At 37.5% G+C, this 26335-nt stretch overlaps 1 protein-coding gene across 2 annotated transcripts in view; it reads right to left on the reverse strand.

Moving 5' to 3' along the window:
* The window catches only part of THADA (THADA armadillo repeat containing), a 333497-nt gene that overhangs the window by 239470 nt on the left and 67692 nt on the right, over positions 1 to 26335 (reverse strand). For both annotated transcript variants that reach the window (XM_049650200.1, XM_049650201.1), the window contains 3 exons: positions 11454 to 11586; positions 7733 to 7846; positions 3504 to 3626 (listed from right to left, as the gene is read on the reverse strand). In XM_049650200.1, the coding sequence (XP_049506157.1) occupies positions 3504 to 3626; positions 7733 to 7846; positions 11454 to 11586 (370 nt within the window). The remainder of the gene's footprint in view (positions 1 to 3503; positions 3627 to 7732; positions 7847 to 11453; positions 11587 to 26335) is intronic.

The raw sequence follows: 26335 nt of genomic DNA on the forward strand, positions 1-26335 counted from the left end.
TTACCTGCCCTGCAATGACGGTGTGACGATGCAGGGAAAGAAGATCAGGTTTTCCAGTCACTGAACTAAAAAAAAAGGGAATGCTCAGAAATACCTCAGTGTGTGTGTGTGTGTGTGTGTGTGTGTGTGTGTGTGTGTGTGTATGGAACTATACATTACTCTCACCTATATTTTTAACTTAACTAGCTTCATCTCCAAAATACATGTCAAAGATCATCACATATCACCATTTTTACTAATATTTTTCCATTCTGAGCCATCATCATGACTTGGCAAAACTATTACAACAGCTTCCTGATTAGTCTTCCTCCTTCTCTCTTGCCACCTTACAATTGAGTCTCCATTTTTAACTGCATCAATCAGATGCCATCACTCCCCTACTGTGAAACTCTCTCATGAAGGATTTTTCAACAGCAGTAGGAGCCACAATTTGAAACCCGAGGTCTGTTCCAATTATACCCATAGAGGCTGTAGAACATCCGGACATTTCCAGACTCAGATGAGACACTGTATCACAGGGCATGGGAACTGCCTTCTCTTGCAGTTGCCCAAAGGTTATGCCAACATGTGCCCCAACGGTTAATCTTTGGCCAGTAAGAGAGAGGAGATGGAACTGTTCCAAGAGGTGGTAGTTTCACATGGCCCGGTTAGAAGATGTATCACATGACCAGACGACTAGCTTGGTTTTCCTGCAAAGTCAAGGCCTGCTTAGTAATAATGTCTTTCCTCTTTCCTTGTCTCACCTTCCCTTTTTCCTTCATTCCTGCTGCTTTGGATTTGTGCCACTCAATAAAACCTTAGCACCTAGAATATAGTTCCAGCTCTGTTTCCTAAGTAACAGGGCCAAAAACCTGTAAGGTAGGTAAAATGAACCTTCTCTGTATTCCTCTAACACCAAAAACTTTCCCCTATAATAGCCCAGATTCTGGAGTCAGACAGATAATAGTTGTGTGTTCTTACACAAAGTTATTTTGCCTTCCTGAGCCTTGTTTTCCTTTTCTGTAAATGACTGTAATAACAGAATCTACTTTGCAAGGCTGTTCTGAGCATTAACTGAGATTATCAAGGTAAATGATGCCAGGCACACAGAAAATCCTCAATAAAACAGACATCATTATGATCATGTCTTATTTATCCTTGTATTTCTAGTGTTTAACATATCATATGCAACACAGTAGATGTGCTTAATGCTAATCTGTTTACAATACCTTTCCCCTGTATTTTAAAAATGCACAAGGGATGGCAAAGATCAAAAAATTTGTATGGTCTCAATACATAGGATTGAGGAATCTGTAAACAAAAAATAAAATTATACATGAATGCTTGTTGGAAAACATTCCTTTACTGCAAAATTAAAATTAAGTTAATTTTACTTGTGTTTTCCTCTGCAACATGGAAAAACAGTTAGGTCCAAAGTACAAATGTAGTCACATTTAGGCACAAGATATATTCTTGAAAAGATGTGCACAAATTAGGTTTCAGTAAATTAAACCACATTTCACATGCATTCAGGAAAAACCACTCTGTAAATGACTTCAACAGAGAATGCTGTGGTAGGTTGTTTTAAACTGTTATACATTTCAATTGTCCTAAAATGAAGCCCTCTTCATGTTCATTGATTATGTTGATTTATAATTTTGGCATATCTTAGATTAAGTTTTTATAAGAAAAAAAGGCTAACAATCAATATATTAAAGTCACAGTACTGATCATTAGAGCTATGATGTTTATTTTCTCAAGTACAGCAAACTGAATAGAACCAAAAAGATCCCTTCATCACCAGTGTTAGTAAGGAATATCCCCCCCCCCCACATAAAACTACACATGAGCACTTATATATGTGAATGCAGTCTTTTGTGGATATATGTGTGTATCTGAGTACTACATACATTTGAAACCCACGTTAAAAAAAGGCAGAAAATACATCAGAATGCTAATAATGATTATCATCTCTATGGCGGTTAAACAGGTGACTTTTACTTTTCTTTCTATGCTTTTCTTTATTTTCTAATTTTCTGCAGTATATGTGTTACTATTTCAAAAGGGCTCAAAAAGGATTTTTTTTTAAAATAAGGCACTCATTTTTGATACTTTCAGTTTTGCTAAAATGTTGGAAAAGTCACCAGGTTTCACCCTCTGAAAGCATTTCTTTGTTCATCTTGAATTTACGACGTGTCGAAAACAATATTGATATTGCTGGCAATCAGTTTTATGATCTCTAGTTTTCCGGATGGTAAAGCCCCATTCCTACCTCTATGACTCTACTGAAGGTACACAGGTATTGCTCTGCTTCCTGTAAATGCAAAAGGTAAACACTGTGTCCTCAGGAGTAGTTAGGCAATGCTCCTAGACAGGATTTCAGACATGTATCTCTCTTACAGGAAGATGCACAATTTTCCAGGCAGAAGTTGGCAACCTTGAGGATTCCTCTTTACCTTGGAAGTCTGTGCCTTTGGCTACACTACAAAATACTGACTCTCAATTAGAGCAGCATTATTCATGATAGCCAAAAAACCCCCTAAATGTTTATCAACAGATGAATGGATAAACAAAATGTCCTATATACATACAACAGAGTACCATTCAGCCTTAAAAAGGAACGAAATAATAACACAGGCTACAACATGGATAAACCTTGAAAACACTACACTAAATGAAATAATCCAGATACAAAAGGACAAAAATTCTGTAATTTCACTTATATGAGGTACCTACAACAGGCAAATTCATAGAGCCTGGAAAGTAGAACAGAGGTTCCCTGGGGCAGGGAGTACCTCACCAAGGAAGTGAGGAGTGACTGTTTAACAGATACAGAGCTTCTGTTTAGGGTGATGAAAAAGTTCTGAGAATGGATAGTGGTGATGACTGCACAACACTGCAAATGTACCTCGTGCCACTGAACTGTATATTTTATTTTTATTTATTTACTTTTTAATGTTTATTTATTTTTGAGAGAGAGAGAGACAGAATGTGAGAGGAGGAGGGGCAGAGAGAGAGGGAGACACAGAATCCGAAACAGGTTCCAGGCTCTTAGGTGTCAGCACAGAGCCCAACGTGGGGTTCAAACTCACGAACCATGAGATCATGACCTGAGCCGGTCAGGTGCTCAACCGACTGAGCCACCCAGGCACCCCTGAACTGTATATTTTAAAATGGTTAACATGATAAATTTTGAAAAAGAGATAAGTGACAGTTTAAACAAAAATAATAACAATGTAGTGTGGGTTTATAATATACATAAACTAATAAAAGCACAAAGATTGGGAGGAGAGAAAAGGAAATATGTATCATTAGGTTCTTACACTTCAAATGAAGTGATACGGTATCACTTGAGGGTGGACAGTGATGCTAAAGATACATGCTAAAACCCCTAAGGCAATCACTTAAATAAGAAAACAAATAATTATGGCTAAAAAGCCAACAAAGAAGATAAATAGTAGCTTATTAAAACCTACTCGGAAGTATAATTAAGTCAATGAAAAAAAAATGGCAAAAGCACTTACTGCCCAGACTGGTGATGTAAAGCCTAGAATTGCAGCCTTAGCTCCATCAGCCACATATGGAATAATATTTTCTCCCAGACGTGTATCTCTGAACAAGGCTCTAAGGATATTTAAAGCATGAACCTAGAATAAAAAGCTAAAAATTAGATGTGGTTGAAGACCCTGGTAATTCTAAATCTGTACACATTCAATAACATAACCTCAAAATAAAAATATTACTGAATTTGAGAAGAAATAAATAATCCACAAATGAAATAGCAGATTTTGATAAAATACAATTATCTGATAAATCAATTTTTTAAAAGATTTAAACAGTGCAACTAAAAAGTTTGATTCAATGGACATATGCAGAATCCTGCACCTAACAAATAGAGACAACACGTTCTTTTCAAGTACACATGAAACATTTATTTTTTTAAATGACTTAAAACCTAGCCACAAATAAAATCTCAACAAATACCAAATAATTAAAATCTTACATATTATGTTCTGATCACAGTGGAACTAAGTCAGAAACTGATTTCTTTAAATACTTTTAAAACTGATACTTTATTTTTTAAAAAAAAGTGGTCAAAGGAAAAAAAAATTAACATTTAGGGCTGACCAATAACCAAGGTGCTACACATCAACATTTTGAGATGCAATGTAAGTGGAACTTAAAAAAAAAAAAAAATGCATGCCTTACATGCTTCTATAAAGAAAAAAAGACTAAAAATGAATATTCTCAGTGTCCAATTCAGATGACAAAGAACAATAAGTTAGAAAAGAGAAAGAAAATTTAAAAGAGCAGAAAATTTTGAAAAAAGCAATGACATAACCAAGACCATTACCAAAACCTAAAGCTGATTCTTTGAAATAGAAACAAACCTCTGGCCAACCAAGAAGAGAGAGAAGAAAACAAGCAGTATCATGAATACCAAGGATGATATGACTACAGATACTACAGAGAATAAAGCAAAAATACTACTGTGAATAATGCTACCCAAATCGATTTGAAAAATTAGACAAAATGAACAACTTCCCAGGAAATAGAATGTATCAAAACAAATAGATGTTTATCATTACATAAAGGAAATCAATAGATAAAAATCCTACCCAAAGACCAAAAACAAAAAAACAAATCCAATATAATAACTACAACAATTACCAAAATATTGACCCACATGAATTTATAGATGAATTCTACCAAATATTCAAAGAATAGATAATCCCAATTTATATAAACTATTTGGAGAAGAGAAGACTCCCAAATTTATTTTACCAGTCTAGCACAGCTTGGCTAGAAAAGTAAGGACAACTACTTTGGGAAAATGGTAATTTCTATTAAAGCTTAATATACAACATACCCCAAAAACACTCGTAGGTATCTACCGAAAAGAAATATATATATGTTCACCATTAGGCATGTACAAGAATGTTCTTAAAAGTACTATTCTTAATAACCCAAAATAAAAACCAACCCAAATGGTCATCAGCAGAAGAATGAATAAATTATATAATATCATATAGCAACGAAAATAAATAAATTACAACTTGGATGGATAATATAAACATAATGTTGGTCAAAAGAAACCACATCAAAAGAGTACATAATGGTATGTTTTCGTTTATTTAAAACTTAAAAAAACCAGGTAGAACTAAAACTAAGGTGTTAAAGTTAGGCTAGTAGTTACCCTTGGGGAAAAGGTACTGATTAGAAGGAGCGTGAGGAGGCTTTGAGGTGTTAAAATGTTCTGTCTCTTGCTAGTTACACCAGTATGTTCACCTCGTGAAACTTTATTGTTGTACAGATATGATTTCTATATGTCTTTGTATATGTTATAATTCAATAAAAAAATTTACATAAAAAATAAGGACAGGTACAGCATGAAAAAGAAAAACCACAGGTCAATCTCATGAACCCAGTGAAAATACGCAAAAAATATTTTTTAAAAGATTTTAAGGAAATCTAGCAATGTGTAAAAACAATTCACCATGTCAAAGTTGTGGGTTAGGATTCCATACGCAAAGATGGTATTGGATCAAAAATAAGTATATTCATGATTATTTGCAAATTCGAGAAGAAGACATTTATCTCGAAAGATACTTGAAAGCATTCAAGGAAATGTGATTTCCTTAATGAGCTATATGACAGATTTAAACCTACAGCAAATATCAGCAATCACATAGGGATAACTGCTATTTCTATTGCTATACAAATCATACTACAAGTTCCAGCCAGCAGAATAAGAAAAATATTTTATGAATAAGAATTAGAAAGGTAAAACAAATTTAGCATTATTTACTGAGGATATGATTATCCATAAAGAAAATCCAAAAGATTTACAGACAAGTCATTAGTTGTAATACACAATAGCTGACATGACTTCTTTTTTAATATTTAAATCTTCTAGGGGTGCCTAGGTGGCTCAGTCAGTTGAGCATCCAGCTTTGGCTCAGGTCATGATCTCACGGTCCATGAGTTCGAGCCCTGCATCAGGCTCTGTGCTGATAGCTCAGAGCCTGAAGCCTGCTTCAGATTCTGTGTCTCCTTCTCTCTCTGCCCCTCTCCCACTCATGCTGTCTCTTTCTCTCTCTCTCTCTCTTACTCTCAAAAATAAGTAAACATTAAAAATATTTTTTTTTTTTAATTTAAATCTTCCAGTCCATGAGCATGGCTAGTTTTCTCCATTTATTCAGCTCTTTCTCTATGTCTTTCATTATTTTAAAATTTTTATTCTGTTTATTTATTTTTGAGAGACAGAGTGAGAGCGGGGGAGGGACAGAAAGAGAGGGAGACACAGAATCCAAAGCAGGCTTCAGGCTCTTGAGCTATCTGCACAGAGCTCAACGCAGGGCTCGAACCCACGAACAGTGATATCACGACCTGAGCCAAAGTCAGACACTCAACTGACAGAGCGACCCGGGCACCCCTTTCATTATTTTTAAAAATAATCTCCTACAAAAGTCTTATAGATCTTTTGTGAGATTTAATTCTACATACTTTGTATTTTTTCTAGTGATTATAAACAGTATTTTAAGGATTGTATTATATGTTGCTGGTGTGTATAAATGCAATTAATTTTTTTGCTTATTGTTGTGCTTATATTCAGCACAGAGTCATTTTCCCCAAACAAATCAATAAATTTAAATTCCAACAAAAATTCAAAAGGGGGTTTTGTTAAACTTAGCAAGCTGATTCTATAACTTATATGGAAGAGCAATGGAAAAAATATAGCCAGGATAATTGCAAAGGAAAAAAAGGGAAATTCACCCTACCAGATACCAAAAGTTATTGAAAAGATAGTAATTAAAATAGAGTTTTTGGCTCAGAGATAATATAACAGACCAATAAAACAAAGCACACAAACAGACATGCATGTCAACAAGAACAGTATATCAGAGATAGAAGGGTGCTATAAATCAAGGGGAAAGGATATACTGTATCAAAAACACTTGCATATTAATTATCCAAATGGAAGGTAATAAAATTATTTTCTTATTTTACACACAAACAAAAACGAATTACAGATAGTGTAAAGACAGAAATGTGAGAAATAAAATTAAAACTTTAAAAAGAAAATACAAAATATGTTCTGACCTTGGTGTATTTATTAAACAAGATCCGAATGTACAAACCATAAAAGAAAAAGCCGGCATATTCCATTTTATTAAAATTTAAAACTTCCATGCAATAACAGAGACCATAAGCAAAGTGAAAAGAGAAGCCACAGATTGGAAGAAGAGGTGTGTAACTCAACCAAAAAGAACTGTTATCAGGAAAATCATTTTAAAACAACCAAAAAAACCCAACTCCTGAAAGATAAAGACAAATAACCAAATTAAAGATAGCCAAAAAGTCTTTCAATGGGCAATTCACAGAATTAATTCAGAGGACTAATACATGAAAAGAGGTTAAAGCTAGCCAGGTATTGGAGAAATGTGAAATAAAACTGGCAGAGTAGCATTATAAAATGCCTTTAGTTGGATGTTTTCACCAAAGTTTAAAAATAGGTCATTTTGGTTAACATAGATCAACTAAAGCAATGGTTTATTTTGTGGACAGGAAAGGCCAACAAAACAAAAGCATCCAGAGCAAGCTTCAAATACCCACCCTATTTTCAATAATTCTATATCTAGAGCAAATACTTTTCTTTTTCTTTCTTTTTTTTAGCAGATACTTTTTTTTTGGACAGCAAAGATTTAAAATCACTGCCTTCCTAGCAGTCTTTGTGTATTTCCATTATTACCTGGGGGACTATGCTCTGTGAGTCATCTGTAGGCCCAGCCAAGGAGATTAACTCTTTCATTGTTATTTTCAACAAATCCATTTTGCCTTTCTTCGGTTCAGATGCCAATAGTGCCTATGGAAAAACAAGACAAAAATAAACTGGGCTATTGTTTTACATATACTTATTTCTAGTTCCTAGAATCAATCCCAAAATGAAAAATCCCCTTATGAAAACATGTGGTATCAAGCAAGTTAATTAAGCCATTCAGCCTTGGGCAAGTAGTTTAACTTCTCCATCCCTCAGGTTCTTCATCTGTAAAATAAGGTGATGGTGATATCATGGCATCTCTAAGGTCATTTCCAGTTTGCTTGTTAACTATACAATTCTAAAAGGTTGAATGAATGGTTCTTACTGAGCACTCTCCTAGGACCACAACTATGTGACAGGTCTCAGATACAATAAGCAAGTCAGTTTTGGGTTTTGTTTTTTGTTTTTAATTTGACAGAGAGTGCACGTGTACACAAGTGGGGGAGAGGGGCAGAGAAGAGAGAGAACCTCAAGCAGGCTCCACGCTCAGTGAAGAGCCTGATGTGGGGCTTGATCCCACGATCCTGGGATCATGACCTGAGCTGAAACCAAAAGTCCAGACGCTCAACTGACTGAGCCACCCAGGAGCCCCCAGCAAGTCGGATTTTGTAACAAATTTATCAACAAGAAAATCCTCTTTACTTAAAAAACAAAAACACCTGTGGATTAAATTTCTTGCAAGGATTTAGAAACTCCCTGGAGATTGATCAGTTGTTTAATTTTTTACCAAAGAGTCTCTACCTGAAGGACCATCAAACCATAATACTGGGAAGTCCATGGAGCAAAAGGAAATACTACAAACTCCAAAGGGGTCCTATATTTGAATTTTCAAGAGCTGCTAATTTACTTTGTGTCTAACATTTTGCCAATATACATTAAACATAAAAATAGGATATCAAACCACCTGAGCCAATAAAAAGGAATGAAGTACTGATATATGCTACAACATGGATGGATTTTGAAAACATGCGAAGTGAAAGACATAAAGACCACACAGTATATGATCCCATTTATATGAAATATCCAGAAAAGGCAAATCTGTAGACACAGAAAACAGATCAGTGGTTGTATAGAGCTAGGAGTAGCAGTGGTTATTTCATTTGTGCATAGCTAGTAGCTCCCAAGAGTGAAAGTTTCAAGCTATTCAGCTTTTTTGGAAGCTTTTATAATCCATAAAAGAGGTAAACACATCCAGGAGATGAACCAAACTGATCCAGGTTTAAAAGACATATTTATCGGAGCACCTGGGTGGCTCAGTCAGTTGAGCATCCAGCTCTTGATTTTGGCTCGGGTCACGGTCTCACACTTTGTGAGTTCAAGCCCCACATCGGGCTCTGCACTGACAGTACAGAGCCTGCTTGGGATTCTCTCTCTCCCTCTCCCTCTGCCCCTCTCCTGCTCATGCATGCTCTCTCTCTGTCTCTTTCTCAAAATAAATAAATAAACTTAAAAAAAAAAGACAAATTTATTATAGTATATTTATGCTATTTATGCTCATAAAACATATATACTATTTTCCTAATGACCACTCAAAGCATTTTTATATCTGTCTGTACAAAAGATAAGTTCATAAACTAACTAGGCAGTTTTTCTCCATAGTTAACACTAAATAGAGGTTTCCATGAGAACATAACTTATTGGTAAGTTATGCTAAGAGGGATGGGGGCCTCTCTGAACAGATTTTTCTAATAATTTAGATTTTACTCAACTAACATAAATAAAAAAGCTACATGCAATTACTGAAATGTCTCCTTGGAGCCATGGCTTCCCCCCCGCCCCCAAGAGTTGTGTGCATAGTTATGACATTCTTTCCAAGGATGGACTAAAAAAGGACATGTCCTGGGGCGCTTGGGGGGCTCAGTCAGTTAAGCATCTGATTTTGGCTCAGGTCATGATCTTGCGGTTCGGTTCGTGAGTTCGAACCCCACATCAGGCTCTGTGCTGACAGCTCAGAGGCTGGAGCCTGCTTCAGATTCTGTCTCCCTCTCTCTCTGCCCCTCCCCTGCTTGCGCTCTGTGTCTCTCTCTCAAAAATAAATAAACATTTAAAAAGTTAAAAAAAAGATCGGGGCGCCTGGGTGGCTCAGTCGGTTGGGCGGCCGACTTCGGCTCAGGACACGATCTCGCGGTCCGTGAGTTCGAGCCCCGCGTCGGGCTCTGGGCTGATGGCTCAGAGCCTGGAGCCTGCTTCGGATTCTGTGTCTCCCTCTCTCTCTGCCCTTTCCCCGTTCATGCTCTGTCTCTCTCTGTCTCAAAAATAAATAAACGTTAAAAAAATAAAAAAATTAAAAAAATTAAATAAAAAAAAGAAAGTATGTGTCCTAACTGCTCTGTCACTATGACCAATATTTAGTACTAGACGGGAGCCAGAGGTGGAATAAGCACACTGCACAAACATGCAACTAGACCTTGCTACTATGTTAACATTTGTCCTCAAGTGAGGCAAAAACACACGAGGTCCAAATGAATTACAGGCAGGAGATGAACCAAACTGATGCAGAATGGGTCAGATCAGAGAGTTTTCATTTCGATGAGCTCTGCATCACATCAACAACCTCTGCAAGTTGGTGTCCAGTGTCATCACAAAATGATGACTGTGGAAATTTGACGAGTAAGAAAGAGAAGGAAAAAATGTAGAGGCACTAATAAAACACTTTGTTGCACTTATTTTCATTGCTTTTATTATACCACCATCATTCCTGGACTGAATCTTACTAAATATTAAACAAAGACCTTCCAGGTTGGGGTCTGATTTAATATTGTGAGGACTTTGGTTTTTATTCGTTGAATTCATGAGGACGATAGCCTCTTAATTGCAACACTGTGGAAATAAAATATCTTCCTATCAACTAGCAATATCTGGGTGTGCTGATACGCAATGATCTTTGAGGTAAAACAGTAAGTGGAAAAAAAGCAAGGGCAAAACAGTGTGTATAATATGCTTTCTTCTGCATTAAAAAACAAAAAATGCACTACCACACACCCATTTTCACATGTAGAGTCGTTCAGGATTCAGGCTGCCCAAGGTTCCAGTCTTAGTCCTGCTCACACTATCTCTGGGGCTTTTGGCAAGTCACTTAACTTTCCTCAGCCTCAGTTTCCTCATCTGTAGTATACAAATGATAACAGGACATATCTCATAGGGCTTGAAGAAAGATTAAATAAGTTAATATATGTCAAATAACCATTTATAAACGTTAGCTACCATTAGGATTAAAATTATTTTACGCATGGACATTTTATGGACGTATTGAAAAGAAATTGCTAATACTTATTGCTTTCAGAGAAAGTGTTAAGGGTCTTGAAATAACAGGAAGACTATTTTTTCTAACTCAAAAAGAAAAAGGCAACGTGCACACTTCCTAGAAGTGAGCCATGAATGTGCCACAGTGATGTCTGCCTACTTAATACACAGGCGGAAATCCATACCACCCTCTGTTCACATTACAAGACTGACTTTGTAGAGAGGGTTTCTTCCAAGAACAGATCTGTCATGGGAACATACTGTCCACACACGCAACAAAGCCACATACATAAAAGCCAGAACTATCTCTTATGCAATATGCTCCCTCACATGTCAAAGGGATCGTCAAAAGACAAATAAAACAAATTATCAAAAGACAGACAGACAGCTATGTCCCGTGGATAAGTACCTGTATGTAGAAAGGAAGTCCGGCACTGCGCCTTGTAGCGCAGAGTTTAGATGAGGGATCACTGCATTTAATTTCCTCTAAAACATTCCATAACCAGTGTTCTGGCAGCTTTTGCAGACTCACATTGGGGCACCTAAGAGGAATAGATGAAGCAAACATTTGGAATAATCGGGCACCAAAAGATAAAAGTACGAACTATTAATACACATTAACATTGTTAGAGAAGAAGAAATATCCTTATATTTGGAAGGAGGAAAACTAAAACTTGTCTCCCTTTCTACTTTTCACTTACCTTCCTCTTTACTATGGGTCTTAAGCTAGGTCTGAAGCTACTAAAGGTTCCATTTCTTACAAAGGCATATAAAGCATGTGTCTTGTCTGCAAAATAAGTTTTAATACCATGGCTTACACTCATATTCAAAATGTTCTGATGAAGGTTAATGAAACTCTTACAGATAATCTATACTGCAAAACACAAAGAGAATATAACTTTATTATAACTTATGTTCGGTCTTTACAGAGATTATATGCAAAGAAAACACATTTTAAGGTATATCTTAATAATCATTTTCATGTCTCTCAAAATGTGGCCTCCCACAAAATTTTCAACCAAATCCTACAGAAAATTAATAAAGCAGGTTAGTATAAACATTTTTAGATTATTTGGACTTTGCTGTTGGTGAGATTCCACTCTACTATATGAAGTGTTACTCTGCTGTGCTTAAGAATATTTAATTTTAATAAAAATTTTTAACCTTATGCCTTAACAGATCATATAACATTATCCTAAGAAATAGCATATTCAGTGGTAGACAGACAATTATTTTAGGAGGATCATAACTGGATTTGACTAAAGTAAATATATGAAAATAAAGAGATGAAATCCAAAGAAAAAATACTCTGTTTTTAAATTGAGGAAAACATTTTGCAGAAAGATTTTTCTTTTTTTTTTTTTTAATGTTTACTTACTTTTGAGAGAGAGAGAGAGACAGAGAGAGAGACAGAGTGCAAGCAGGGGAGGGGCAGAGAGACAGACACAGAATCTGAAGCAGGCTCCAGGCTCTGATCTGTCAGCATAGAGCCCGACGTGGAGCTTGAACCCATGGACCATGAGATCACGACCTGAGCTGAAGTCAGACCCTTCACTGACTCAGCCACCCAGGCGCCCTGACAACTTCAGTTTCTAATTAAATGTTCCAAATAGTAACTCAAATTTAGTTGTTTGTGTCTTGCATAAAACAAATCATATATAAATAATAATACTCTATGGGGTGCCTGGGTGGCTCAGTCAGTTAAGCATCGGACTTTGGCTCAGGTCATGATCTAGTGTGGTTCACGAGTTCAAGCCCCGCATCAGGCTCCATGCTAACAGCTCAGGTCCTGAAGCCTTCTTTGGATTCTGTCTCCCTCTCTCTCTCTGTCCCTTCCCCACTCACACTCTGTTTCTCTCTCTCTCAAAAATAAATAAACATTTTAAAAATTAAAAAAAAAAAAAAACTACTCTATAGGAAACATTTTTAAAAGTTTGACAGGGGCCTAAAAATATATTTTGGCCATAGAGGCACCTGGATGTCTCAGTCTGTTTGAGTGCCCAACTCTTGATTTCAGCTCAGGTCATGATCTCACAGTTGGGGAGATCAAACCGCACGTCTGGCTCTGCACAAACAGCACTAAGCCTGCTTGGGATTCTCTCTCTCCCTCTCTCCCTCTCTGTCCCTCTCCTGGTCATGTGCATGCATGCATACACGTTCTCTCCCTCTCGAAATAAATAAATAAACATTCAAAAATACGTTGTTTCAGCCATAAACTTTACAATCAAATCTCCCTACTGCCAGCATGCTCTGTGATTTTAAAGGTTTCCTTTTAGCATAGCTTAAAAAATTCACCCCACCCCTGCTTCTTCCCACTCACCCCCTCAGCCACCAAAACCAGCCATCCACAATCTGAACTACGAGATTAAAAGAGATCCAAAGGCATAACAACCAAATACAAAGTGTGAACCTTGGTTAGATGCTGGCTTGAACAAAAAAACAAAGGTAAAAGAGGTATTTTCAAATAATAGAAGAGATTTATATGTACTAGATACTATAGGACACCAAAGAATTATTTCTAGGACGTGTCAATGGCATTATGCACGTGGAAGAAAGTGTCCGTATTGTTTAGAGATGCACAGAGGAGTGCATAGGACTGGAAATACAAATCAGAAATGCACTTTGTAACAGTTCAGCAAGCCATCAAGAAGGGGACAGACGAAGCAAGTGTGGCAAAACTCTGATAAATATTGTATCTATCTGGGTGATGGGTAATCGCAGTTCATTTTACTATTCTCTCTACTTTTATACATGTATGTTTGAAATTTTGGTATGTTTTTTATGTTTATGTATTATACATGTTTAAAATTTACATTTGAAACTTCTCATAATAAAAATAATCCATTCATATAATGTCTGAAATCTTTCATAATATAAATAGTCCTCCTGCACTTTTATATTTATAGGAGTTGAAGTTACTTCTCATCACTGGATTTATACCTCTTAAAAATTAAGATAAATGCATTGAGTTCCACGGAATTGTTTTCTAGTTTATTACTAACATTGCCAGCCTTGTATAATCCTCACACAGTTGCCCAATCAAAAACTGAAATCCAAATGCCCCAGAGCTGTTACGTGCTAGTGATATAGTCATGGATTACTGTCTTCTATTGCTCAGTCTTCACAGTCTTTTAAGCATATTTGGATTAAAATACTCCACAAGAGTGAGCAGGGAAAAGAAAAAAAAAAAAGAAAGAAAGAAAAGAAAACCAAAGCAAAAGTCATCTTTTGTGATCTAGTCATCCGAAAAAACTGGAGTCACGGAGGTAAATAAAGTAAAAACTAACTGATCTAAGATTACATGTGGATTTAATTTACCTATTCTCTTTCCCACCACAGGACCACCAGCCTTGTAGGACTGACATTAAATAGTGCTGCAGTCTAAGGTCAAGTCTCCTACAGGGAATCACTATACAGGAAAAACTAAGGGGGAAAGGAACTGTAAGAGGTAAGGGTTTTTTTTCCGATTTCCTTATGTTCCTAGCAAGTGCACTGAAATACCAGTGCAATAAATACTAGCTTAGTAATGCTCCCCAACACTATCAGTGAGGGGTGACTGGGTGGCTCAGTCAGTTAGGCGTCCAATTTTGGCTCAGGTGATGATTTCACGGTTTGTGACTTTGAGCCCCACGTCGGGCTCTCTACAGAGAGTCTGCTTTGGATCCTCTGTCTCTCTCTCTCTCTCTCTCTCTGCCCCTCCCCCAGCTCATGAGCTCCCACGCGCGCGCAGTCTCTCTCTCTCAAAAATAAACATTTAAAGAAGAAAAAAAGGCACTGTCAGTGCACCTCTCCTGGGCCTCCCTGACTTGACCGACAGAGGTTCTACCAAAACCAACCAATCTGAAAAGGCAGGCAGATCTGAGATAAGAATAGGCCACCTCACCATGCATCATCCTTCCTCATCTGAACTTACAAGGGCTTGTGACTGTTAACAAATCTCGATCTAATTCTTTTTCCATCTTGATCAACTATTCCAGCTTGAAGGGTCACCTATGGCCTGGTCCCAACCCTCCTACTTGATTGTAACCTTAAAATTTTTCCACATTCCTGTACAGACTTTCTGTTCTAGTAAGGTTGTGCACTTTGCTGGTTCCCATTCTAACACATGTGCTACACACACACACACACACACACACACACACACACACTCCATATTCTCAACTAAGCATTTGTTTATGATCTCCGTACTTATCCCTATTCATACAAATTAGTAAAACTTCCTCCAAATATTACATCTCACAAGGACCTTTTCTTTCTCAAAGCCTCCAGTGTATTTCGAGCACTACTAGGCACAAGGTGTACAAGGGCTCAGTACAGTGCCATGGAAGGGGTGGAGTGTGAGCTGGACTCTGAGGATGTGCGGGCAGAACGGTGGAAAGCCCACATAAGTGGGGTTGAGGAAGGAGGAGATGAGATGACTGAGGAAATACTTGAAGGCCCCAGAGGCAATTCCTTAATTTAGATTCTTGGCTACTGTAACTATAAACAGTTAACCGGGCCTATTTAGTCCCTTATGTGCTGCAAACTAAGACTAAACTCTCCTTGTTAACTTGGGGAATTTGAAAACAAAGATCCGAGAGTACTCAATGAGGCCAAATCTGGCAAAGTGCCCTCACCAGAGCCCTCTCTGCCCATTGCCAAGGATCCGGGAGCCTCAGGAGCCCTGGGAAATGATCAAGACACCAGCTCCTACCATCTAGTCCACACGGTGTTTTGCTCTGGAATCCGCCGGGATCAATCCAGCTTTTCTGTAGAATCCTTCAGTTGTCTGGTCTTCAATTTGGACTTTACACTTGACCCTATTTCTTTGATTCCCTAGCTCTGCATTTCTCCCAGGCCAGTCCTGCCCCCACCACCACACAAGAAAAGTAGTTCAATCCTAGAACTCCCGCTCTTTTACTAAAATGAAATGTGCTATATTTTAAACAAAACAAACTTACACAGAGGTGTTTAAATTGTCATACTGAAAATATATTTGCCTGCACTAAGGAAAGAAAAATAAACCTTTACTGAATGCCTAGTATACATGAGATACAACACTAGACTTTTCGCATCTTGTCTTGCACAACAACAAACACGGTATGATTTTCCCCAACTGACAGGTGAGACAGTCTATCATAGTGGTTAGGAGGACATGCTATGGAGCCAAGTTATTTTAGAATCCTTGCTCTGCCATGTAATAGCTGTGTGATCCATGGCAAAATATGAAACCTCCCCATTTCTCACTTTTCTATAAAATGAAAAGTGTTGGGAGGATTAAACAAGTTTGTTTTGGTGAAGTGTTTAACACATTCTGAACAGGTTGTTTTCTAAAATTATCATCTATTATTACTATGAGAAAAGCAAGCTTTATTTTTTAAAATTTTTTTTTAACATTTATTTATTTTTGAGACAGAGAGAGACAGAGCATGAGCAGGGGAGGGTCAGAGAGAGAGGGAGACACAGAATCCGAAACAGGCTCCAGGCTCTGAGCTGTCAGCCCAGAGCCCGATGCGGGGCTCGAACTCACAGACCGCGAGATCATGACCTGAGCCGAAGTCGGACGCCCAACCGACTGAGCCACCCAGGCGCCCCAAGAAAAGCAAGCTTTAAAGAGCTTCAATATAACTGATAGAGATGGAACAGCTGGTTTACATTTTGACAAGCCACATCCCCAATATATATTAATAATAACCAAAATATGCAATAGAACCCCAAAACCAACTGAGCTCAAAAACAAGATAATTATCTGGGTAAAACAGAATAGAAATGCAAAGCAGCAAGAATGCTGACACCAGAGATCTGGTGGATTACAGGTCCAGAAGCAGCAGTGATGGCCAGGAACTAGTTCCTGGGGGATAACTCATCTCACTCCCAGGAAATGGGAAATTTCAGGGGCTTCCTCTCCCATGAAGGGAAGTTGGAAAAGGGCTACTGCCAGAGCTCCAGCAGTAGGAAAAGCTGTGGGCCCAGAGAAACCTCGAACCAGGCTGACTTCTAGCTTGGTGACAAGATCTGTAATATTCCCAGTATTACTTTGGGTGGAAGACCTAAAATGCCACTATCTAATCTAATTCCTCTGATAGAGAGGAATGGGCCAAAGGAGAATAAAAAGATAAACCAAAAAGACTCCCAATCATATAGTCAGCAAATCAAAATTCAAAACACAGCCATAAGTTTTACATTAAGAAAAACTATCTTAAAAAACAATAATTTGAGCATAAATTCATTCCACATGAAACAATTTTATGGAGCAGTCTGACAAAGACCTTAAAATAACTGTTTAGAATACTCAAGAGATTAGGAATAACTTCTATTTTAAAAAGAGCAAGGGGAGCCTGGGTGGCTCAGTTGGTTAAGCGTCTGACTTCAGCTCAGGTCATGATCTCATGGTTTGTGAGTTTCAGCCCCGTGTTGGGCTCTGCGCTGACAGCTCAGAGCCTGGAGCCTGCTTTGGATTCTGTGTCTACCTCTTTCTCTGCTCCTCCCCCACTCACACTCTGTCTCTCTTTCTCTCAAAAATAAATAAACGTTAAAAAAAAAATTTAATGTACTTTCAAAATTAAAAAAAAAAAAAGATGAATTCTAGAGAATTAGTGACTCAGACGACAGTTTTCTGGTAAAGGTACCCAAAACAGTACAGAGAAAGAAGACAAAAACACCAAATATATATGTGCACAAATGTACCTGTTTGTATACATACATATAGACAATAGCTTGAGAGAAACCAATATATTCTAAGAGGGGTTACAGAAAGCAGGAATAAAATAACTAGGAGAAAAATACTCAAAGAAATATCTAGAAAATTTCCAAAACTGAAAAAAGTCACAAGGCCTCAGATTCAAAGTATATTCCAAGTATCTACTCCAGGTAAATAAACCCATACCTAGGCATATCACAGTGAAATTGCGATTAAGAGAAAACCTTAAAAGCCACAGGAGAAGAAAGAAAAAATAAGATGCCGACAAAGGAAACCAATTACACCAAAGATAAGTTTCTCACTGGCAATAATAAAAGACACAGATTTTTAAAGCACTGAGGGAAAATAGCTGTTAACCAGAATTCTATACCCAGTTAAACTATACTCAAAAGTGGAGGTAGATAAAGACAATTTGAGACAAACAGTAAGACGGCCTCCCAGAGACCATTATGAAAAGAAATTCTGAAGAACATGCCTCTGCAAAGTTAAGTAGACTCAGAGCAGTCTCAATGTGGTATCTACTAGACATCTCAAACTTAACATACACCAAACTAAATTGCTGATCACCCTCTAAAAATCTATTCTGCCCATATGTAGCATATGATGTAGCATATGAATGATACATATTAGGCCAAATATTTTGGTTTTTTTTCTTTTTTTTTTTTTCAATATATGAAATTTATTGTCAAATTGGTTTCCATACAACACCCAGTGCTCATCCCAAAAGGTGCCCTCCTCAATACCCATCACCCACCCTCCCCCCCCTCCCACCCCCGGCCAAATATTTTGGAATCATCTTTTTTCTTAAACATCAAATCCAATCGGTCAATATCTCCTTTCTGTTCTTCCTTCAAATTACATCCAAATTCAGACCACTCTTTACTATCTCCACTACTCTTCAAGCCATCATCATCTCTTTCTTGAATTATAATCATATTGTGATTTCCTAACTGCTCTCTCTGCTTTGACTATTATAGTCTATTCTCAACACAGCAGTCAAAAAAATCCTTTTAAGAGACCATACCATAATACTCTTCTGTTCACAAACCCTCCAATGGTTCCCCATTTTATTCAGAATAAAAGCCAAAGTCCTTACTATATCTAATACTATCTAGTCCTCATTACCTCTCTGATCCTATCTTCTACAACTTTTTTCCTTATTCCACTCCCATCACAAATGGTTTACCTGCTGTGGCTTGAATACTGACCCTAGTCCATGCCTCTCAAGACTTTGGCACCCGACCTTCTCTCTACCTGGAACAATCTTCCTCCAGTTATACAACTGTTGATTATAGTGTTCACTATACTTACCAATATGTACAAATTTTTAATGCTAATTTTTAAAAATCAGGTTTAAAAAAGAGAGAAATTAGATTATTTCCCCAACGTTATAAAGCTTGTGAGTGACAGAGAGAGGATTAAAATGTAGATTGACACCAAAGACCTTGCTTAATGAAAAGGCATTACTTCAAGGTGCCTGTCCTAGATTCTGTTCCACATTTGGCTCAATCTGCTCATGACAGATATTCTATCAACTCTCTATTCTTTGCTTCTGCGGATTTCGTTTATTCATTTGGAAAAAAGACCTATCAGGTATCTAGTAGTCTGCTCGGCACTATGCTGTGCCTTAGGAAGGGGAGAGTAGAATAAGAATACCAAATTACACATAATTCAGAAAGCAAGTTCCTGTGGCTTTAGAATGTATTACCACAGTATATGGAGTTTAAGAAATTTACCTTCCTAATCATATTTTATTGTTATCCTTCAGATTGATTTCAATCCCTGTACATATACCATCAGAGTGGGGGTTAGAATAGTTTTTAAACAAACTGAGTGACATGGATGGAAAACTAGCTGGAGAATTAAAATATCCTGCAGAAAAACCACTCAGTGGTTAACCTACTTGTAACTGACTTGACGTGAACTGTGTCTCACTCATTTGGAAGTATTCCAATTCTCTTGGACAACTGGGAACATTTATGTCTGTTAATAAACTTTCCAATGTTAACTCATAGCTGGCCTAAAGAAATTATTCCACCTGCACACACAAAGCAACTAATTTCACATTTTAAATGCAAAGTACATTTAAATTCAATACACGAAGCAAAATTCCAGAAAATTATCAAGATTCCATTGCCAGGAAACTAATTATGTGTAAAGGTTAAGCCTTTTGCCAATATCTTCATTTCCCAAATAATAATTTATTTACCAAGCTATTATCACTAAAGGCACTAAAAGGAAGAAAATCCTTTCCTTTTCCCATAAACAGAAAATTTCACTTTGCCAGGTGTCAGAGTGACTCCAAACGAAAATTCATTCAACTAAGTAAGTTAATGGCTTGTGAAAAATGAGTATGAATAAAAACAAAGCTATTTATTACACTAATTGTTAATAAATTTTTCCCCTACCATGGTTCCTTGTTTCACTTTCCTTATGTTTCATTTGCTAATAATTTAAATAATTCTAAATAATGCAAAGAAAAAAGGAGCTTGTTTTGGGGATCAAACCAGAATTTGTCCCCAATCCTGATACAAAGCCAATGATGTGTGTTTACTCAAGCTCACCATTATCAATCATCACCATCATCATCTGAGTGTAAACAGCAATAAGCCATAATTTCAAAAAATAACAAACTCTTAATCTGACTATTCAGAATAATACACTTAGAACCTTAAAACAGTGTATATCACATCAGAGTAAACGATAAAGAGGCAACCAAGTGGGGAATAAATTGGTATTGGTCTGATACCCAAAACAAAGACAAACACTTTGATTCCTACAGATGAAAACAGAGGAAATTGAAAAAAACATGTACCTAGTTACATTAAAGCAAACAAACAGACTGAGGCTTTCAGGGCAAGTAGAAGGAGGATAACCTGATAATTTTAGAATCATCTCCAAACCTCTACCATATTAATGTTGTTAAGAGGAACTTTCTCACTAACCTAAGTCCAAAGTTTTGTAAAGCAAACTTTTAGCTGCCTAAAACATAAAAAACCAAGTCAGACTTTAAACTAAAGTGGGGGCTCTACACCCTTATACTTGGGGGCAGCATACCCACTAGGTTTAGAAGAGAAAAATTATCCATAATGTAAAAAGAGGTATTTGCTTTCACAAGCTACATGCTTTGAATCAATATTCCATGCACTAGCCTAAAATCATCTACCTATGATACTGAGCAAATGGATCTAAGATTCCAAGGACAGGTAAGAACAGAGTCAGGCGGAAGCTAAAAACAGCTTGGAGAGACATAGTACACTTTCTGGGAATGAAAACTTTATCTCCATTTATTTTACACATCCATGTGGTTTCTCAGATGTCATCTAGCTCCCCTGCCTGCCCTCTTCCGTGCAACTCCATAACACATACGTATGTACTTTCTTTGTTGATGGTCTTAAAGCTAACATCCATACATATTAATGTTTGTACAATTCTCAAGATACCTTCTATTTTTATATCCATTTGGTTGGGAACTTTCAGGAAAAAAAAAAAAATCAAAAGAGGACACAAAGTCCAAAGTCCGTATCCTGACTCACAAAGTCCTACATATTTGAACAACCTCATTCAGCTTCATCTTAATACCATTCTGCTCTTTAATACACCATGGGCTTTTACATTAGCTGTTCCCGTTGTTTAAAAAATTCTTCCTTCAGAAAGCTGCTGTTTCTTGCCATTCAAGCCTTGGCTTATGTTAGCATTAAGAGGAAAGAGAGGGGCGCACGGGTGGCTCAGTCGGTTGAGTGTCCAACTTCAGCTGGGGTCATGATCTGGCGGTTCATGGGTTAGAGCCCTGCATCTGGCTCTATGCTGACAGCCTGGAACCTGCTCCAGATTCTGTGTCTCCCTCTCTCTCTCTGATCTTCCCCCGCTCACTCTTTCTCTCTCTCTCTCTCTCTCTCTCTCTCTCTCTCTCTCTCAGCAATAAACACGCCCTTTAATATATAAACTCCATGATACCAGGGACATTTTCTGTCCTATCCACTTCTCTATTCCCAGCACCTGTAACAGGGCCTGACATCCAATCAGGAACTCAACAAATACCTGTTGAATAAATGAGTGACCCATAACTTAGAAATTCCTTTAAGAGTGCCATTCTAAAAACCTAGGTTGACAAAGAAAGAGTGGTATGGTAACTGGAAAAGAAAGTACAAACAGAAGTGCTTTCCAAACACCAGAGGTGCCACCATTAGAACCAGCAGATGCCGTTAATTATTCTTCCCATCACCTGGGATAGACAGCTCAGTTAAAGGAAACTTTTCTTTCTTTTTTAAATGTTTTTTATTTATTTTTGAGAGAAAGAGAAAGAGACACAGCATGAGCAGGGGAGGGGCAGAGAAAGAGGGAGACACAGAATCTGAAACAGGCTCCAGGCTCTGAGCTGTCAGAGCCCAACATGGGGCTTAAACTCATGAACCGCGAGATCATGACCTGAGCTGAAGTTGGACACTTAACCAACTGAGCCACCCTAAAGGAACATTTTTTTGGCCTTTCATTTCTGCCTTGTAATTTATGTTTACGTCTCTAATCCCAAAGATTAAAATGTTGGGCTGCAAGTTCTTCTAAGAACAAAAACCATGTCTTATCCATATTTTTTCTGTGATGCCTATCACAATTTCTTATATATAATAGGTGATCGAAACTTTTGTTAAACTGCTAATCTCTGAAGCAGTATGAATTTCCAAAAATATTTGGATTCTAGTGCCAGCTTGTTCACTAACTAGATGCGTGGCTATGAACAAATCGCTTGATTTCTTAGTAGATAAGAATGAAAAGGAGATAATTACAAGATTGCTTTGAAATTCAATGAGATATTATTATCTGGGTTACTAATACAAATAAAGAAAGCAATGACCCTAAATTATATAAGTCTCCAAAGCTCCTGATGAAAATGTCCCCCAAAACACTGAGTCCCTCATGGCCTTAGTTCTTTGCTCAGGTTCTCACATGTCCCTCTTAGTTCTACAGAGTTAAGTGTTTCAAATTTGGATCCTAGTAACTGCCTCTAGGTTCACTGCAATTCTGGACTACCACATCATATTCTCAATGGTCAAACACAGCGTTTCCTAACACAGCATGTGGCATACAGGAGATGTTCAAGAAATCTTTTATTGAATGATTAAACAAGGACAACTAGGGTTGGTGCCAGGGGATGCACACTAGTTGCGGCTTTAGTTAGGCAAATAAATGGGAAAAACAAAAACAAAAACCAGGTGCAGAAAAGGAGGGCTAGAACTTTAAGGTTTCTCCATGGTGAAGCCACCATGGTGCCTATAAAAACACAATAGCCTAATCTAGAGCTCTGACTGGTCAATGAACCTTCTGTCTACTCCCCAACAAGGAAAGATTACTTTATAAGGAAGTGATTTCAAAACTCCAGAGTTGCTGGTCCTTAGCGATAATGAAGGGATTGAAAGGTAAAAATGGAACCAGGCAAGGCTCCCAAGAACAATGCAACAATTCTGGTTGTTTGTTTTGGTTCTTCATCACACAATCCAGGGGCAGCAAGGAAAAGGGAAAGGTTCCTGAGTGAAGCAGTCCTTGGTTCTCTGGGCCATCTCTCCGCAGTCACCAACCACAGCCGTGGAGAACGCCAAACCTGATTTTGGTAGCAAGCGCCTCTCCACAAAAAGAGGAGACATCCTCTCTGTCTGAAGGATCATTTGTTTTATTTCACTCCCATGTCAGCTTAATACAAAATACACAGTGTCTTTAGTCTTGAGTACATCATACAAATTGTAACTTTCTTAACAAAGGATTCCAGGTTCTTCATAAGAAACTCTCCTTAAATGTTATTAATCCACAAAATACTCCTAAGAGATCAGTTTACCAGTTCTAAAGGAAGTTTATTAAAAATGATCCAACTTCCCTCAATCTTTCATGGCCCAAATACCCAGACTTTCCCAATCAGGAACTAGAAAGCAGCACTGTACAATGAGTAGGACGCTCAGAGCTGCAAACAGGCCTCAGAAAGCGGTACCCTCTCACTTTCTCAGAGAGCACACAGCACCCAGAGAGGTTAAATGGCTTTCCTCTTGTCAACAAGGCTGGTAGGGAGAACTCAGCTCTAATTCATACCTCAGTATTCTCTTCTCTAAACACTGAGAGAGGGACACCTGGGAGCTCAATCAGTTGAGCATTCGACTTCAGCTCAGGTCAAAATCTCCCAGTTCGTGAGTTTGACCTCCGCGTCAAGCTTTGTGCTTTGGATTCTGTGTCTCCCTCTCGCTGCCCGACCCCTGCTCGTGCTGTCTCTCTCTCAAAAATAAATAAACATTAAAAAAAAATTTTTTTTTAATAAACACTGAGGGAGATGGTGGTTGAGGGTGTGGGGTGGGAGGAATCAGACCATTCTGATTCTCCTGTTCAACACAGTCAGGAAAAAAAAAAAAAAAAAAAGAGGAAGAAAAAACAAAAAGGCTGACGGTTGGGGTGTGGGAGAGTTGTTTTTCGTTTTTCCTATGCTAAGTGCTATGGCCTCAATCTCTACTACAGAAATAAATAGGGCAGGCTATAGCTGGTGTTTAGGCCTTTGTGTTGTCTTGAGCAAATCACTGGAGCAAATTATTGTTCCATAAGCAGATTAATCCAATTTCTACCCACAAAGCTATCTCACTCATAGTGGATAAGTATTCTAAGATAAGCATAAAACCCGCAGACTGAAATCAAATTACATTTGCTGTATACTCAACTAATTGGTCATTAGACTATTTTGTGCCAGTAAATCAGGTTCCCTGACTACAAAGTGGCTTTCCAATGGCTTAATCCATCCACCTAAGTATGGTAACACAGAGCTATTTTTGTTAAGTTCTGATTAGTTTTATTACTACTGTTAATTCAGAAACGTTACCTTCATTTCCTCAAACTCTTTCAGTATGGTCATTTTTCCTAACTTAGAGATTTTTCCCAATTTCCAATTATTTCATAAGCTAAATTCTCCACTCCATTCGTTCTTTGGTCAAATATTATGTTTATGATCTCAAGGTTCACGTTTATTATTTCCATTAAACTAAATAAGGACAGATGTGCAGGAAGGCTGCGTGCATGTGCATGCACATTTTAAAAAGGTAACATAACCCTGAAGCATGGAGAAATTTTAAGCCTGAAAAATGATTTGTCCAAATGAGATCCAGTGAGAAAGCTACATATCAACAGAAGTCATCTGAACCTCCCTCACCACCATCAAATATAGTTGAGGTTTACTGCAGACTAAAACATCAGGGGGCTATTTTGAGCCTGAGCTGCAGGCACAGGCAATAAGGACAATGACCAAATCTAAATTGAGTTACCAATAAGAAGGCCATAGGGAAAGAGCAAGATACAGGGGATTAAAAAAAGTGCTTAGAAGTGCAGATCAGATTGTCAGTTCTCTTAATATTTAATATAACCATTCCCTGAGATCAAGGAGAAAAAATTAATAATAAAAACCTTGGGACTTCACTAACAGAGCTGAGATAGAGGTTACTCATTGAGAACAAGAATCCTCTGTTATGTCGAAATGACTCAATACCATTATGAAAACTTTAAAAACAAGTATCAACGTTCTAGAAAGAAGGTAATATCTGACTCACCTATGGAGTGGGCTTAAAAATGAAAATTCAGGGGCCAAAAACCAAAGACACCAAGATTTAGAATTTAAATATTAAAACATCTCAGTTTTCAACAAATCCTTTCAATTCACTACATAAATGGGAAGTTTAAAGAATTTTAAAGAATTATGAAGAATAAATATGGCTTCCCAGAGTGATTATTGCTTTGTTATTCTTTATATAATTATTAATGTTTTAAATAAAATTCATAGGACACTCAGAAATTTAAAAAACGGTCTTATTTAGGGATGCCTGGGTGGCTTAGTTGGTTAGGTGTCTGGCTCTTGATTTCAGCTCAGGTCATGATCTCATGGTTCATGAGATGAGCCCCATGTCAGTCTCTGTGCTGACACCGTGGAGCCTGCTTGGGATTCTTTCTCTGCCCCTCCCTAACTCACATGCATGTGCACGTTCTCTCTCTCTCTCTCGCTCTATCTTAAACTAAATAAACATTTTTAAAAAGGGTCTTATTTAGACACATTTGCCAAAGCAGATGTAAATAAAGGTTTAGACATGACTTTATATTACTTCATCAGGAGTTAAATGACTTTTTCACCAAATCTAATACATTACAGTCTCCATTTGTTTCTTGCTCAATCTCATATTCTTTAGAGACTTGGTCTTTCATTCTGCAGCAAATTATTTTTTCATTACTATAATTCAGATGTTCATAAGAAGTTTTCTGCTGAATTTAAATTGTAGTAGCTACAGGGGTGCCTGGGGTGGCTCAGTCAATTGAGCATCCAACTTTGGTTCAGGTAACGATCTCACAGTTCATGAGTTTGAGCTCCACGTCGGGCTCTGTGCTGACAGCTCGGAGACTGGAGCCTGCTTCGGATTCTGTGTCTCCCTCTCTCTCTGTTCCTCCCCCACTCACACTTTGTCTCTCTCTCTCTCTCTCAAAAATAAAGATTAAAAAGAAAATTTAATTGTAGTAGCTATAATTAACTGATGAAAGTTTAAGTATATATTTAAATTACTTCTGTCTACTATCATTGTTGATGTCCATGAATTAGAACTAGCATT

This window comes from Panthera uncia, assembly GCF_023721935.1.
Source record: "Panthera uncia isolate 11264 chromosome A3 unlocalized genomic scaffold, Puncia_PCG_1.0 HiC_scaffold_11, whole genome shotgun sequence".
Classification (NCBI taxonomy): Eukaryota; Metazoa; Chordata; class Mammalia; order Carnivora; family Felidae; genus Panthera; species Panthera uncia.